At 44.5% G+C, this 16,474-nt stretch overlaps 1 protein-coding gene across 2 annotated transcripts in view; it reads right to left on the bottom strand.

Annotated features, from left to right (window-relative positions):
• Nucleotides 1-3,166: 3,166 nt before the first annotated feature.
• Poldip3 (DNA polymerase delta interacting protein 3) overlaps nucleotides 3,167-16,474 on the bottom strand; it is a 28,466-nt gene continuing 15,158 nt past the window's right edge. For both annotated transcript variants that reach the window (XM_046429402.2, XM_046429401.2), the window contains 5 exons: nucleotides 14,088-14,267; nucleotides 13,481-13,558; nucleotides 10,130-10,259; nucleotides 6,130-6,196; nucleotides 3,167-5,333 (listed from right to left, as the gene is read on the bottom strand). In XM_046429402.2, the coding sequence (XP_046285358.1) occupies nucleotides 5,156-5,333; nucleotides 6,130-6,196; nucleotides 10,130-10,259; nucleotides 13,481-13,558; nucleotides 14,088-14,267 (633 nt within the window). In that variant the 3' untranslated portion in view covers nucleotides 3,167-5,155. The remainder of the gene's footprint in view (nucleotides 5,334-6,129; nucleotides 6,197-10,129; nucleotides 10,260-13,480; nucleotides 13,559-14,087; nucleotides 14,268-16,474) is intronic.

Consider the following 16,474-nt stretch of genomic DNA (forward strand, 5'->3'; position numbering starts at 1 on the left):
TTTTTATGGCCAGGATATAGTCTGTGTAGGTGTATGTACCATGAGCATTTGTAAAGAATACTGTTGTGCTGATGGTGTTCTATGCTGGTTTGACATTGGTGGATGGTATTAAGATTACATATCTGCAGATGGTTCTACCAGTATGTTAAGTGTATTAGGTGTTTTTTAAAAATTTTTTTGCAGTTGTAGATGAACAGCATGACTTTGTTTAAGGATCAAACCTAGTGCCTCACACATGCTAGACAAGTGCTCTGCTACTGAGCTACAGCCCCAGCCCTCCCACTATCTCTTTTAATGGGCACATTAAACCACTTACATTTAATGTACTTAGTGATATTTTAGGGCTTAAGTCTCTCATTTTATTTTTGTTTTGTTTTCTGCCACTCCATGGGTTTTTTGAACATTTTTGAGAATTCCGTTTTTATTTACTTAATAGTATTTTGAGCACATTTCTTATCTTTTTTAGTGATTGCTCTAAGAGCTACATCATATATAAGTTATCACAGTATACTGTTATTAACGTAAAATCGTAGTTCATATATACGTAGTTCTTGTGAATTTAGAAACCCTCTCTACATCCTTTACTCACCCACTTATAAAATTTCCTCTACACACATTAAGAACCACATCATATTTTTTCTTCAACCATCACCTGTAATTTAGAAAACTCAAGATTGCCTAGTGTGCACAAGGCGCTGGGTTCAAGTCCTAGCACCACAAAAAAGAAACCAAAAACAAAAACAAAAAAAACCCTCAAGAATTTGTATTTTTTCCGTTTTATTCTTTCCCTTATTCTTCCTTCCCAGTGTTGCAAGTTTTCCTCCTTTAGTTTTTCCTTTGTTTAGAGAAGCTTTTTTTTTTCTTTTTTTTGGTACTCAGGATTGAACCCAGGGGCACTGAACTGCTGAGCGACACCCAGCCTGTTTTTAAAGTATTATATTTAGAAACAGGGTCTCACTGAGTTGCTTAGGGCCTCCCTAATTGGCTTCGAACTTTCGATCCTCCTGCCTCAGCCTAGCCTGTCTTTTTGTTTAGACAAAATTTAATAAAAGAGCCATTCTCTTAGGTTAGAATTTGTGAATGAATTCTACTAGTTTCTCTTCACCTGAAAATGTCTAATAAAATTTCCCCCCTTCATTCCTGAAGGATATTTTTGCTGGATATAGAATTTTTGATCGGCAGCCCCTCTTTCACTACTTGAAAAATGTGCCACTTTCTTATAGACTTAGGAGAAATCTGTTGTTAAAATTGTTTTTTCCACATAGGAAGTTTTTTTTGCGTTTTGAGATGCTTTTGTATTTAGATCTCATAGGCTTGACTGCAATGTGTCTTGGTGCAGACTTCTTAGGGCTTCACTGAGCTTCTTGAATCTGTAGATTTGTGTATTTTGTCAACTCTGGGGAGTTTACAGCCTGGGACACTAGTGGCACAGAAATTTTAGATTTTTTGTTGTAGTATCATAGGTCCCTGAGGTTCTTTCTTTCTTTTTTTGGTTCTAGAGATTGGACCCAAGGGCACTTAACCACTGAGCCATATCCCCAGCCCTTTATTTTTTTGAGACAGGGTCTTGTGAAGTTGCTTTGGCTCTCACCTAGTAGCTGAGGCTGAACCTCGAACTTGCAGCCTTCCTGCCTCAGCCTTTGGGATCACAGGCATTCGTCAGCACAGCTGGCCTGAGGTTCATTTAAGAAAAAAAAAGTATTTTCTCTCTTGTTCAAATTGGGGAGCTTCTATTTTATCTTGAAGTTCACTGATTCTTTCCTATCTCATATATTTTTTAAAATCTTTAAATGGTTCTCTATTTCTTTACTGACTTTGTTCTCAAATACGATTCAAGTGTATTTATAGTGGCTTCCTGAAGCAATTGGATAGTTGCTTTAAAATCCTTTAGGTGATTTCTAATGTCTTGTCCCCGTGGTGTTGACGTCCATTGATCATCTTCTGATTCAAGGTGGGATTTTCCTGGTTCTGGTATGAGTGATTTTCAATTGAAACATGGAAATTTTAGATACTATCGACTCTGGGTCTTATTTTCTTATTTACAACTTCTGTTACAGCACACCTCCTCTGACATCGCTCTTTCAAGGTTGGAAAAGCATCACTGTTACTGCCAGGTATGGGAAATTCAGGTTCCTCTCTTGGTATCTGCCAGCGCCCAAGATGGGAGGGTCTCCTTGCTACTGCTAGGTGGGGGCCAGCTCATCATCCCTCTATTCTCTGTGGCTGACTCCCGGAGAAACCTCATTTCTCCACCCCATATGGACTCAAGTGACCATCACCAATCTCAGGCTCCCCACTCAGCCTTCTGTGACAGCAGCCCAGAAGGGGTCTCAGGATGCACCCAATGCAGTGTGGTAAAGAACCTCTATGACCCAGCCTGACCTTTGCTGGGAGAGGAGCAGCTGCGATTCTTTCTATGCCCTTGGCTGGAGTTTTCAGACTTGGCTAGACGGGACACTTTTCTCAGGCCTTATTATTTTTTGTGGGATGGGGGAGGTCCTGTACCTCGTTGGCATTTCCAGGTTAGCAGAAAGAAAACCCAGGGAACTCAGTGCTAGTCTTTCCTTGCGTCCTGAAGTCCCAGCCTATTTGCCTCCTCTTCATCTTTTTCAAGTTTCATGTGCACAAGAAATGAAAAATATAAGCCACCTTATTGTTTGTTTTATATAATATCCAAGGTTGTATTTAGTGGGGGAGGATAATTACTTCTGATCCATTGTAAAAAAATTTTTTAAAATATTTTTTAGTTGTCAATGGACTTTTATTTATATGCAGTGCTGAGAACTGAACCCAGTGCCTCACACATGCTAGGCAAGCACTCTGCCACAGAGCCACATACCCAGCCCTTCTTACCCACTTTTAATTGCATAATAAAACCATAAATAATTTCTTCTTTTCTAATGCCACAGTTTATGTAAGAGATAAATTATACCCACGAGTGTAACTTCTTCAATCCAAGGCAAACGCCCTTTGTCTGGCTGCCTTGTTCCCTAACAGTTCTGCTGGAGCAGCTGCTGCTCACAGCCAGGGCTTCATAGATGTCATTACACACATTCTCAGCTGTGGATAATGAGATTCAGTGAGTAATGCCCAAGAAAGAGATCAGTAAAGCAGAGAGGTCTAAGGGCCACTTAGCACAATCTTCTAAGAAATTACCACTTAAAGGTAGGAATAACAAACATTTATTCAGAAATGGATAAGTAATACAGAATCACCTCCATCCCTCAATGCCTCTTCCTCGCCTTCTGAACAAGAGACACTTGATGAACAATGTAAGGGAGTGGGAGGTAGAGGACACAGGGTTGGCCCGCCACCTTCTCTTCCTTGTTCCCAAGATGACATCCTGTAGAACAGGGGAGGTAAACAGGTCCCTTCCTGTTCTCAACGTACCATATGGTCAGAAGACTGCGGCTGGACTCAGTGAAATCTGTGAACACCAGAGCATGCCTGGCTTGGGAATGGGAGGTAAAGCCACCGTAGGAAGGCAGGGTGTTGACCATCCCTACTCTCAGCACAGTCCAAGCTGTTCCCAGTATCTGAGAAGTCAGGTCCTAGTGCCTTCTGGGTGTAGACACCAGTGTAGAAGGAATGTCTTCCAGCTGCTATAAGAGACATAAGTTTGTACCCATTTGAAGGGGGTAAGAGAAGAAAAGCAGCATTCTTCAAAAAACCAGGAAAGTGGAGCACCACCAGGCGCCTTTCCTGGAATCTCTGGCTTGGGCAACCTAAGCACTGGAGGACTGAATCTGGATCCAACCTTTGGATCCTTCTTGCTTGAAGGACCTAACTGCGGAAAGGTGCGTTTCTAGGTGCTCTTCACTGGGCGCCTAAGAGGCTCCTGGTGTCTCAGGCCCCTTTGTCTCCCGGGCTTGTCCTTTTCTTAGCATGTGCTCCTGATTTTGTACAGCACCCAGAATTCTAGCCCTCAACCCACTCCAGCTCTGCCAGCCTGGATTCCCTTCACAGTCCCAACAAACCAAGAGCCTGCTCCAGGACAGCTGCTCTGGCATTCACACAGTGCTTCTATAATGTATGGGAGCATGCTTGCCTGGCAGGACCGCCTTTCTCTCCTGACTAACTTCTCTTCCCCACTGCCAAGGCAGGAAAATACCCCTCTGGTCATGGCCGGGCACATTCCCACGGCATTGGGGACAATGCCCCTTGTGGCAGCTGGATATATGCATCTGGCATCCATGATGTTGTCCTATAGACAAGTGAGGACAGAAAGGAAGAGCCACGAGCAAGCCAACATCTCCCATTCAAATAGCCCCCCAACCCTCAGTACTACAGAACAGGAAGCAGAGCCTTTGAAAGGCCCACTAGCTAACCACTGGCACTTGCACCAAAACAAGGGTGGGACAAACACCAAGCCAGGTGAGAAATGGGAGGGCTAACAATGCAAGCCCCTCCCAGAAGGCTCTGAACTGGGGTTGGGCATCTGGCCCCCCTCACAGAAAAAGGAAACATGGATTCTGGAAATTTAGGTTGCCTGAGACAGTGTGGGCCCTCAAAACCGAGAGCTGGGTGGCACTGTTCCTAGCAGAGCAACAGCCTCAGCCTGCCCTTGCCATAGAGCCCTCTGTCGACAAGTAGTCAGGCCTAAAGACAAAGAGGCCCGGGACCCGATTCCCTTAGGACATCTCCACTGGTCTGTGGGTAAGCAGCACTGCTCTCAAGCTGACCTGGCTTCCATTGGCATAGAAAGAGTTCCCATTCCCTACTTTATTTGAAAAGTTTGAAAAACAGAAAGGGAAGGCAATCCCTCAGCCCCTGGAAAAAGCAGTGTCTTTCAAACAGCCCTGTCCTATATCCCAAGGGGCCTTAAGAAAGCCCACAGGGGAAACTTAGTGCACCATTCCAGGTAAGGAATCAGCGTGGGGCTGAGGGTGGAGGGAGGTACACTGAGATACACAGGACTACCATGGTGATGAGGTGGAGGGCAGAGGAACACACTACGGGAAATGTTAACATACAGAAGAGCACAGGGGAGACACAACACAGAAAGGTGGGTCCCGTCCAGTGAGGAAGCTCCACCCCTGGCGACCCTTCCCACGCTCAGGGGGCTTCAGTCCGACGGCCCATTGGTCACAAGTGTTGCCTTGGGAAAACAGAGCCACCCTCCTCTGCCCCACTTCTGGCTGCCTCACTTTCCTGCTCAAAGTTTGATTTTGAATTCTGTGGGCTGTGTGGTCACAGAGGCCCCTGATGACTTGAAGAGCGCCTTCAGGATGGTGTCAGGGTCCACCTCGGCAGGAGGGTTGGAAGAGGAGGCGGAATTCACCCTTCGTGGCAGCTCGCTCTCCTTTTTCACTGAGGGACTGTCACTCAGCCGCCTATAAAGAACAGAGCAGACTGAAAATCCTGGAAGGTTTTCTAAGAAAACCTGCTTCCACGGTGAACTAGGCACTGTGGGCGGGGCTCTCCTCAACCCTTTGTATTACTTCATCTGCAGCAAACCCATCATGGCTCTTATTTGCTGCCCAGAAAACTGAGATGCAGCTGCTGTGTTAAGTTTTAAGCTTAGGAAACACTGCTCCTCCCTCATGGAAGGTAACAGTGAAGTCTTAAGTACACACAATTCATTAACTATCCATCCCAAACTGAGCAGGTCACCAAACCCTAAAAAACATATTTGGAACATACTACATTTCTGGAACCAGTTTTAGAGACTTGTCAAAAGCACACCATTCATTACCCAGGTTCAAATCCCAGTATTTCTAAATCTCAGTCTGCTTCAGGCCTGCCCTGCACCAACTATCCACCAGCCTTGGCAAGTCTAATCTCCTCCCTGGGTATCTGCTTCCTTTTTATTTTTTTATTTTTTTGTGGTGTGAGGTGTGTGTGTGCAAGAGGCAGGCCTCCGTTTTCCTCACAGCTGTCTCTAATTTCTAAGGCAGCGGCAGAGGTCATAACGCCAGCCCCTCCAGGGTCATGGTGAGACAAATGATGGGTAATGAGGAGACAACCACTTCATCCCACTTTCAGCACTTGACTAACCATTAGCATCAGAAGGAGGACGGAGGAAAGCTGTGACATGGCAACTGCCCCTCAGAATAAAAGAGGCGGCCCTGCAGGGTGAACAAGCAGAGAAGCCCTGCCCGCCCCCACCTCCCTGCCTTTGGGACTCACAGCAGGATGGGCTGGTCTGAGGTGATCACGTTCCCATTCATATGAAGGTTGCACTTCATCGGCTGCCCTGAAAAAAACAGAGAAAAAGCTCTGCCATGAGACCTCAGCTCCTCATACCAGAAGGACAAGGCCAGAAGGGTAAGGCTGTCACCTCCACATCAGGTAAAGCCTCACCATGGGCAGCTCTGGCTCCACACTGGGAGTGGCCAGGTCTCAGACAAGCCTTTGCTATAGTCTGTGGACATGTTCTGTCCCCAAAGGTTCATGTGCTGGAAGCATGATCCCCAGTGTGGCTATGTTGAGAAGCAGTGGCACCTTTAAGAGGTGGAGCCTCAGGGAGCTAGCTGGCCATCAGGGGCAGACCCAGGAAATGGCTAGATTATCACAGTTCCCAAGGGACCCCAGCTCTCTCCACCATGATGAAACAGGGAAAACCTGAACAAACCTTCTAGCTTCATTTTCTTTTCTTTTACTCTTTTTTTTTCCTGCCTCAGCCTCCCCGTAGCAGGGACACCAGGAATGCGCTACTGGGCCTGACTTGCTTCACTTGCTTTTAGTCATTTGCTTTCCTAGCCAGTTTTACAGGTCGCAGAGCTAAGCGACATAACCCCACCATCAGCTTGGCTATAGATGACACTTCTGATGTCTGTCCACAGTGGTGATGGCTGCCTAGGTTGTTCAATGAAACACCAATCCTCTGTTTGGGCTGCACAAGTGCCCGATTAGTGACAATAGAGGTCCAAAAGGCAACCCTCAGATCCTAGTAATGTCACCATTTTCTGAATATATACCTTATGAAGAACCATGTTTGATTATGCACACACACAGACCACAATGGCTCTTCCTTCCCAGCACACGAACCTTTGGGGGACAGAACATGTCCACACCTTTTCCCACACCTGTTTTCCTATTCTGAGAATGCTATCCTCAGATAGGTGCTAGGAGCCTTGCCCTCCAGTCTTCACACCTGGCTCACTAGTGAATAAATCATTTTTCTTTTTCACAATTCATCGTTTCACTGAGGTACATACTGTGCAATGGGCAAAATATGCCTGGTTCAGTAACAATGAAGTACCAGAGCCAAACCAACGCCAGCAGAATGCCCCTGAGCCTCCAGAACTGTGACCTAAACAAACCTCTTTTCTTTATAAAATACCCAGCCTCAAGTATTTTGCTATATAACAGAAAACTGACTAATACACACAGACACTAAGAAAATGCCAAGGTGCAAGGAAAACTCAGCAATGAGAACACCAAGCAAACTGACAAGCCTTGCTTCATACAGGAAGAGGTGAGCATGGAAATGAGAAATTCTTCAGCGAGAAGCCATCCAATCTTATCAGTGAAGCACATAATAAGGAAAAATGTTTATGCTATGTAATTAAATGAAAACGGGACTCAAAAGTATATGTTCAGACTCTCCCATCCACAAAAGATTAAGTGCTATGAAGCTGTGCTCCCACTACCTATAAGATGTGACGTGTCACAGAAATGGCCCAAAAGAAAGGAAGAACGAGCTATATAGGAATAACATTTCACTAATTAGAACTAAGTCAGCATTAATCTGAAAGGTTCAGATTACTCACAATGTACACTGCAAATCCCTGAGCAACTAGGAAGAAAATGATTCAAAACACACACTAAAAAGCTCATTAAAGGAATTTTAAAAACCTGAACATATAAAAACCCACATACAAATAAAACCCCTGAATAACTATAAAAATGACTGAAAATACATGCTGAAAAACTCATTTAAGAAATTAAAAGAAATGTCTATAAAAATGCATATTAAAAATAAAACGTATTAGATATATATAAAAAATATATATATGAGGTAGTGCACACCTATAATTTTAGCTACTCAGGAGGCTGAGGCAGGAGGATCCTGAGTTTGAGGCCAGGCTCAGCCATTTTAACAATACCTTGTCTTAAAAAAAAAAAAAAGGCTGGAGATTTTGCCCAGTTGTCGCAAGCCATTCATGGGCTGTGTGTGAGCTACGCGCATTGGAGCTATATGAGGGGACAGGTATGGCAACCCATGCTGACTGGGCTATGCAACACAAGTGCGCCTCTCCTCTCACTCTGCTTGTGATCCCACACGGCACCTGAGATGGGTGTGACTTGTCAAGATGTCAATCAATCTGCTGACCACAAGACATCACGAAGCAAGATTCTCCAACCTTATCCCCTGCTTTATTTAGTGAAGAACATTCCATCAAAACTCCTTTGTGTGTCCCCCCTATAAAAATAAAGAGATTCCAGGTGCATGCTCTTCCAGCATGGAAGAGGACTGAGGTCACAGAGCAGTCCCGCCCTCACTCTGAGAAACTCATATTCATGTGTTTCGTGATTTCTTCACCATTTCTTAGTTTAATGTTGCAGTCTGCTCCTTTGAATCCAGCTCATCTCATCAGTACAGATTGCTGGAGAGACCCAGTGGTGGAACACCCCTGAGTTCAAACCCAGTATTGGGGGGAGGAGTTGGGAAGCTGGGCGCAATGGCATACGCCTTATAATCCCAGTGGCTTGGGAAGCTAAAGAAGGAGGATCCCAAGTTCTAAGCCAGCCTCAGCAAAAGTGAGCCACTAAGCAACTCAGTGAGACCCTGTCTCCAAATGAAATACAAAAACAGGGCTGGGGATATTGCTCAGTGGTCAAATGCCCCTGAGTTCAATCCCCAATACCCCTCCAAAAAAAGAAATAAAAAGAAAAACTCATGTAACATAAAAGAAAGTCACAGAATTTAAAAATAATAAAATGGTAGATAGAAACCCAATTATCAATAACATCAAGTGTGGCTGGAGTAAAATTATCTGATTAGATTATAAACATGCCAAACTATGGGTGAAGCTCATTTTGTTGTACTTAGTTTTACTGCACTCTGTAGATATCTTTTTTTTTTAAAACAAATTGTAAGTTCACAGTAGCTCTGCTTTGAGGTTTTTTGTTTTTTTTTTTTAAGGCTGGTAGGTACCAGGGATTGAATCCACAGGCACTGAATCATTGGGTCACTTTTTATTTTTTGAGACAGGTTCTCACACTAAGTTGCTTAAAGGCTGCGCTAAGTTACTGGCTTTGGGCTTATGATCCTCCTGCTTCAAGCTGCCAGGTTACTGGGATTATGGGTGTGTGCTACTGTACCAGGCTATTTTGAGCTATTTTATCATTGACACTTTTCCAATAGTACGTGCTCACATTTTGGTAATTCTTGCAATATTTCAAGCCTTTTCATCATTGTTATATTTGTTTTGATGATCTGTGCTCAGTAATCTTTTATGTCATTATTGTAATTGTTTTGGGATGCCATGAGCTGCACTCATTTAAGACAGTGAACTTAATAAAATTGATGGGTTCTGAATACTCCACCAACCAGCTGTTCCCCTATCTCTCTCCCTTTCCTCTGTCCTTCCCATTCTCTAAAAAAAAAAAAAAAAAAAAAACTGAAATAAAGTCAATTTATAATCCTATAATGACTTCTAAGTGTTCAAGTAAAAGAAGTCACATGTCTTTAACTTTAAATCAAAAATGGCCAGGCTTTGGGCTGGGGATATGGCTCAGTTGGTAGAGTGCTTGCATTGCATGCACAAGGCCCTGGATTCAACCTCCAGCACCACACACACACACACACACACACAAAAAAAAGGCCAGGCGTGGTGGTGCATGCCTGTAATCCCAGTTGCTCAGGAAGCTGAGAAAAGAGGACCTCAAGTTCAAAGCCAGCCTTAACAACTGTGAGGTGCTAAGCAACTCAGCGAGACCCTGTCTCTAAATAAAATAGAAAATAGGGCTGGGGATGTGGCTCAGTGGTTAAGTACCCCTGAGTTCAATCCCTGGTACCAAAAAAAAAAAAAAAGAAAAAGAAAAAAAAAAAGTTTGCAGGCTCCATTTCAACTGTCCCAAAATATCTTCTACCCATCTCAGAGGAAGGCTAATCCCAGAAGGCCTGACAACAAGAGAGGGAGGACTAGAGGGCAAGGTGACCATTTTCTCCCCAACTTACCATCCAGACACCGGTTGTTATACTTCTTATAAGCAGTGATGGCGTCATCCTTCTTCACAAAGACCACCTCTGCTACCCCAGGATGCACCAGCCGAGCCCGCTTGAGGGCTCCACACACACAGAAAAGCTCCTGCACAGAAGAGAAGGGGTTGGGGAAGAATTTGTGACTGCCTGCCATGCACGTGCACTGAGGGCTCTGGGGTGACTGTGTTACAGCTGAATATGCCCAAGACTTCAGGAGGGCTCTATTTTAGGTGGTATTCTTGAGACAATCACAAGCCCCCAAGTCAAGAACAGATGAGGGACAAGCTGTAAGGCAGTGAGAAGGGGGTCTAGGTTTTTAAGCCTTGCAGTACCTGTGATGTCTTACCAAGTCACTGCTAAGGTTCCCACTTCCCCAATTGGGATAGCAGCCATAAAACCTGAGAGCTGTCATAAAATTGGACATGCAGGCTCACCAAAGGGACAGTCTCTAATATATTACCCGTGAACCTGTTAAACCACCACTTCTATATTCTACCAGCGTGACCACAATTCCTAGGCTGAATGGATTGAGGCATTTCTCAGGACAAGGGACTATGAGTGTTAAAACCAGGAGAAGAATCCCTAGCAAAACTGGGGCAGTTGATAGTACTCTGAGTCACACAAATAGGATTTGATCCCTGGGACTCTGCCTTCTATCAGCTGTGTGACTACCTGCAAGTTTCTTAACTTCCCTGAAACTACTCCCTCTTCTGAAAATAAGAAAAGGACTGTCCACCTCCCAGGGTTGCTGGAAAACTCAATTTTTTTTTGGGGGGGGGGGTGGGTGGGTACGAGGGATTGAATCTAGGAGCACTTAACCACTGAGCCACATCCCCAGACCTTTTTATTTATTTTGAGACATGGTCTTACTAAGTTGCTTAGAGCCTACTAAGTTGCTGAGGCTAGCTTTGAACTTGTGATTTTCCTGCTTCAACCTCCTGAGTTGCTGGGATTATAGGTGTGCACCACTATGCCCAGCTTCAACTGAGTTAGTTTTTAAGATCATGCTTTGTACCTGTGTTCATCATTAACTCTAAATTCCTCATTTTACTGATAAGGAGACTAAGATCACCACATGAAGATGTAGACAGAGGCCAATTAGCATTCAAAGCATTTCTTCATATGTAATTGCCATTTACAAGGCTGTTGCGAGAAAAGGATGGCTTATGAAAAGATCCTTGAAATGATTTGGTTTTTAATGACAAAGGGGAAAATGTTAAATATCATACCACATTATGGGGCTGGGGCTGCGGCTCAGTGGTGGAGCACTCACCTAGCACATGTGAAGCAGTGGGTTCAATCCTCAGCACCACATATAAGTAAATAAAATAAAGATATTGTGTCCAGCTACTACTACTACTACAACAACAACAACAACAAAACACACCATGGAATTGAATAGTAGGTATCCTCCCAATGATATTATTGTTCTTTTAACGTTACCTATTGAGATAGAAAAGAAGTTGAGGGTAATTATTATTGTCAATTTTCTGAGGCGTAATCTTTATAAATTTTTTTTTTAAGTTGTAGATGAACAGAATGCCTTTATTTTATTTGTTTATCTTTATGTTGTGCTGAGGATTGAACCCAGTGCTTCACACATGCTAGGCTGTTAGGCAAGCGCTCTGCCACTGAGCCCCAGCCCCTACAAGTAATTCACTTTTCATTAGCATATTTTCACAGAGCTCTCCTATAATGTGCCAGTGCTCAATAAATGGTGGCTATTTCTCCTTTTTTAAAAAAAATATTTTTATTAGTTGTTGATGGACATTTATTTGTTCATTTATTTATTTGAGAATTGAACCCAGTGCCTCACACATGTGAGGCAAGCACTCTACCACTGAGCCACAACCCCAGGCCTATTTCTCCTTTTTTGCTTTTACTTTGAGATGCAGACTAGCTAAGTTGTTCAGGCTAGCCTTGAGCTTACCATCCTTTGTCAGTCTCCCGAGTAGCTGGGACTACAGGCACATGCCACTGTACCCAGATACTTTAATAATTAAGAAAATTTTTTAAAAATTAATAATATTTATTGTTCAGTTGTAGTTAGACACAACACCTTTGTTTTATTTTTATGTGGTGCGGGGGATGGAACCCAGGGCCTCACACATGCAAGGTGAGCACTCTACTGATGAGTCACAACCCTAGCCCAATTCAGAAAACATTTTACTTCTTTGTAACATGTCCAGTATGACCCAGAATAGGCCACATTTCTACTCTTGTGCACACCACTGGCTGCACTGTGCCTGCTAAGGAAGGGGAGCACACTTAGTTCTAAAGCCACACATGTGGCATTCATGTGTTTCACAGTTCAGCCCCTTAACAAACATGATGGCCAATGTGAGCTGTTACAGAACCTGAGACTTAGCTACAGGGTGCAGCTGGAGTCTCCATCTGCATTCACTGAAATTTCTAACAGTTCAAAGGATGTCTGGATTTCTAAAATATTTTTTTTGACTGACTAAACTAAAACAGGCCCCACTAACCTGGCACCTGATTTAGGTTTTGCCCATGTCTGCCATGGGAGGGCAGAATGGACCAAGAAGGCAATCCTGAGGAATCAAACACCAGTCACTACTAATACATCTCACTATATTAATATGACAGAATAATCACATAAAACCCCCAAAGTAGGCAAGAAGTTCCAAAGACTCATGGGAAAATATCCGTCACTAGGTGTTGCACAGCAATGCTAAAGGATCCCATTTAGGACCCACTATGGTACAGATATCCCATGATTCTGAGATTCAGGCCAGGCCAGCGGCACTGGTTTAGAAGCTTGCAGTACAGTGAACAGCTGGCCTGGCTGCTATACTGAAAGGTCTGCTTCCAGGTGGGCCACTGGTTGGCATCTGGGAACCTGAACTCCAGGAGGACTCTACCACCTTAAATGATCAGGTAGCCCACTGTGCCTAAACTGTGTAAACAATATGGTTCATGCTGAACACTTGCTTGCCCCCTGCAGAGTGTGGAGCTCTGGTACATGCTAGGCAGAGAATGATTAAATGACTAGTCCCCAATGAAACCTTTGGGCACTGAGTCTTTATGAGATCCAGGGTTTCATCAGTCATTACAACGTGGAGAAATAAAATACATCTGGTGTGACTCCACCGGGAAGGCTCTGGAGTGCCGATTTTCCCCAAACTACACCCTGTCTTTCCTTTGGTGACTTTGCTCTGTGTCTTTGGGCTGTGCTAATTTTTAGCTCTAGGCCTGATTATATGCAAAGTCTTCAGAGTTCCAGCCAATCAGCAGACTGGGACTTGTCTTAGGGACCCATATCAGAGTGGTTTGAGATTTAAAATTCTAACATGCCACAATACTTACAACGATGTCCTCCTCTGTGACTCGAGGATGCAGATTATTCACAGTCATCTTGGTGCCTTCCAAGGGGCTGAGAACAGGCTGCCACACAGACAAGAATATTACCAGGAGATGAAGGGCAGACATGCCCCCACAAGGCCCAGAGGAAACAACCCTGCAGAGTCTACCACAACTGGGCTCCTCAGATCCCGACGTCCATCACATCCCCCCAGCACTCCATGCTAAAGGAGCCAGTGCTCTTCAGATCCCTGAACATTTGCTTGGAATGCTACTCATCCTTCTAGACCTGGCAGCTCAAATGCCATGTTCTTGGAGTCTCCCCAGATCCCTGAGAGGAACAAAATGCTCCTTCCTCACAGCTTCAGCAGCTTTCTTTTGGGAAACCCTCCACAGTGTCACTACACACAGTGATCTCTCTGCTGGTCTGGTGTCCCCTTTGGCCCATGAGCTTTGAGGATAAGGGTTCCTGGTCCTTGGATTGCTCATCTGTAAAATGGGGACAGCAACACCTACTTCACAGGGGTGCTGTAAGGACCCACTGGGATCCATACAGCACACTGCCCACCCAGCATAGGCCAATTCTCGACTAGGGTGGTCACCTTCACCTTACCTCGGCAGGTGGCAGCTCTTTGGGGGGTTCTTCCTTGTTCACCAGTGTCCGGGACATGTTGGCCAAGGCTTTTGTTCGAATAGTAGAGGGGAAAGCAGGAGCAGTGTAGGCATCATTTTGAACCACTTTGGTGAGAGGGAGGGCCTTGGACATGGAGAGCTTGGAACTGCTCAGCCCGGCCTATAGAGAGGCAGAAAGGAATCCGAAAAGCCAGAAACCCAGATTCTTCTGAAAATGCCCTGAAGAGCCAACAACTAGATGAATGCATGAAGCTTTGATGTTGCTCAGCTCCAAATCCATTACAGTCTGAAGCAAAGAAAGGCTGCCAATACTATCTGCTAGGGAAGGGGCAGAAGGGGAGAAAAGCATGTGGCCCAAGCATGTGACTGTAGAAGACAATTCCCACAGTGCTAGAAGCTCTGGCAGGAAACTTCCAAGTCTTGATCTAGAAACCCCCAGGAGCCACAGGCTCACCCATTCTTTACTTCAGACTTTCCAAAACCTCTATAATTTGGGGCTGGTCAGAAGACCAAAAGCTTGAAGTCAAGTTCATTCCTAGATAAGCTTCTATCACAGTGGAATGATCACCAGCTCCAGGCTGGCTGGGAACAGGAACTTACTCTTAAGAAGGTCCAGAAACCCTAGCTTTTTGGTCACTGATCTGGACACACAGAAGCACTAGAGCCATGGCATCCTCAGCAACCAGACTGCCAGGGAATTGCTGGCACAATCAGAACATACAGACCACCAAAAATGATTCCTACTCCAACTGGGGATGTGGTCCCATGGAAACATAAAACTCCCCTGTATTAATGTGTCTGAGAAAAAAGATGCTTGATACAGAAGCAGCAGGTGGTATTGCTGATCTAGGACACCTGGGTCTATAAGGCACAGACCCAGGGTTAAAGCAGCAATGCAGCAGCCAGAGGGGTAATCAGAATACAGGGCAGGCCCCATTCATCAGGCCTCTCCAATGTGAGTGAAGTATCCTCTCCATGCTGGATTCCAGATCTCTCCAGCTGCTCTGTGTCTCAGTGTAGTGGTTACACATGGGCCCCAGGAACCACATTACTATGGCAACAACTAGATCTACTACTTACAAGCTGGGTGATGTTGAGGAGGTTAACCTTTCTATATCTGTTCCTTATCCATAAAATGAGAGTAAAAATACACACTTCACAGGGTGGGAGGATAGAGGGCCTTTCGTGTTGTTTTTTTAACCAGGGATTGAATCCAGGGTCCGCTTAGCCACTGAGCCACATCCCCAGCACCCTCCCATTTCAAAATTTTCTAATTTTTTTAGTAGTAGATGGACACAATACTTTTTATATTTTTTATGTAGTGCTGAGGATTGAACCCAGTGACTCACACTTGCTAGGCAAGTGCTCTACCACTGAGCTACAATCCTAGTCCCCCAGCCCTTTTTAAATATTTTATTTAGAGACAGGGTTTCAATAAGTTGCTTAGACCCTCCCTAAATTGCTGAGGCTGGCTTTGAACTTCAATCCTCCTGCTTCAGCCTCCCTGGGATTACAGGTAAGGGCCTCCATGCCTGGCTTAGAGAAGGTCTTAAATGAGTTAATGTAAATACTGTTTTTAAAATTAGGGTTAACCACTAACTGAGCCAGTTGATAAGCTGTTCTGGCATCAGACACAAATGGTCTATTTACTAGAAAGGATTGGTCCCTTTATAAAGAAATAAACTGCCAACATTCAGCTTCACATACCATTCTAAGAGCTTAATTATAACTAGGAGATTGGTCCATACACTCAGGTGGTGACTAAAACTGAATCTTCGAGCCTCAAGGTAAAACAAAGGCTGTATCTGCCCCAAGGAACTGGCTGGGCAGCCCATCAACCTCCCTGCTGTGGCTCAGTGGTACCCACTAAGCTGAGTGCTAGAAACACTCTGATACTGTTTGCTTCTCTGCAGGACGTCTGACTAGCACCACAGCAGGCAAGCCTTTCTTGCACAGGGGCTGTACCTACTGGAGCCCACCAATCAAATGAGGTTTATTTCTTACTGACACCAACCCAGGGAATCCAGAATCTAAGATCAAGGTCAGGGACTACCAAGGAAAGAAAAGGGATTCCCTCCTGTGGGATTGATACTATGATTTGAATGTCTTTTCCAAAACTGATGTTGAATTTTCATAACAACAGCATTAATAGGTGGGACCTTAAGAATTGTTTTGGCTACCAGGAAACCGTTCTCATGATTAGATTAAGGCCAGCCTCATAGGAGTGGATTTTGCTATCTCAGGGATGATGCTCCTGATTAAAGAATAAGTGCGGCCTGATCTCTGTCTAGGGCATGCTTGCTTACTCTCCGATGACTCAGCAAGAAGGCCCTTGCCCTGTACAGCCCCTCAGTTTTAGACTTCCTG

Source organism: Marmota monax, unplaced genomic scaffold (genome assembly GCF_021218885.2).
Source record: "Marmota monax isolate L192 unplaced genomic scaffold, Marmota_monax_Labrador192_F-V1.1 WCK01_AAM20220418_F8-fsc00051, whole genome shotgun sequence".
Lineage (NCBI taxonomy): Eukaryota > Metazoa > Chordata > Mammalia > Rodentia > Sciuridae > Marmota > Marmota monax.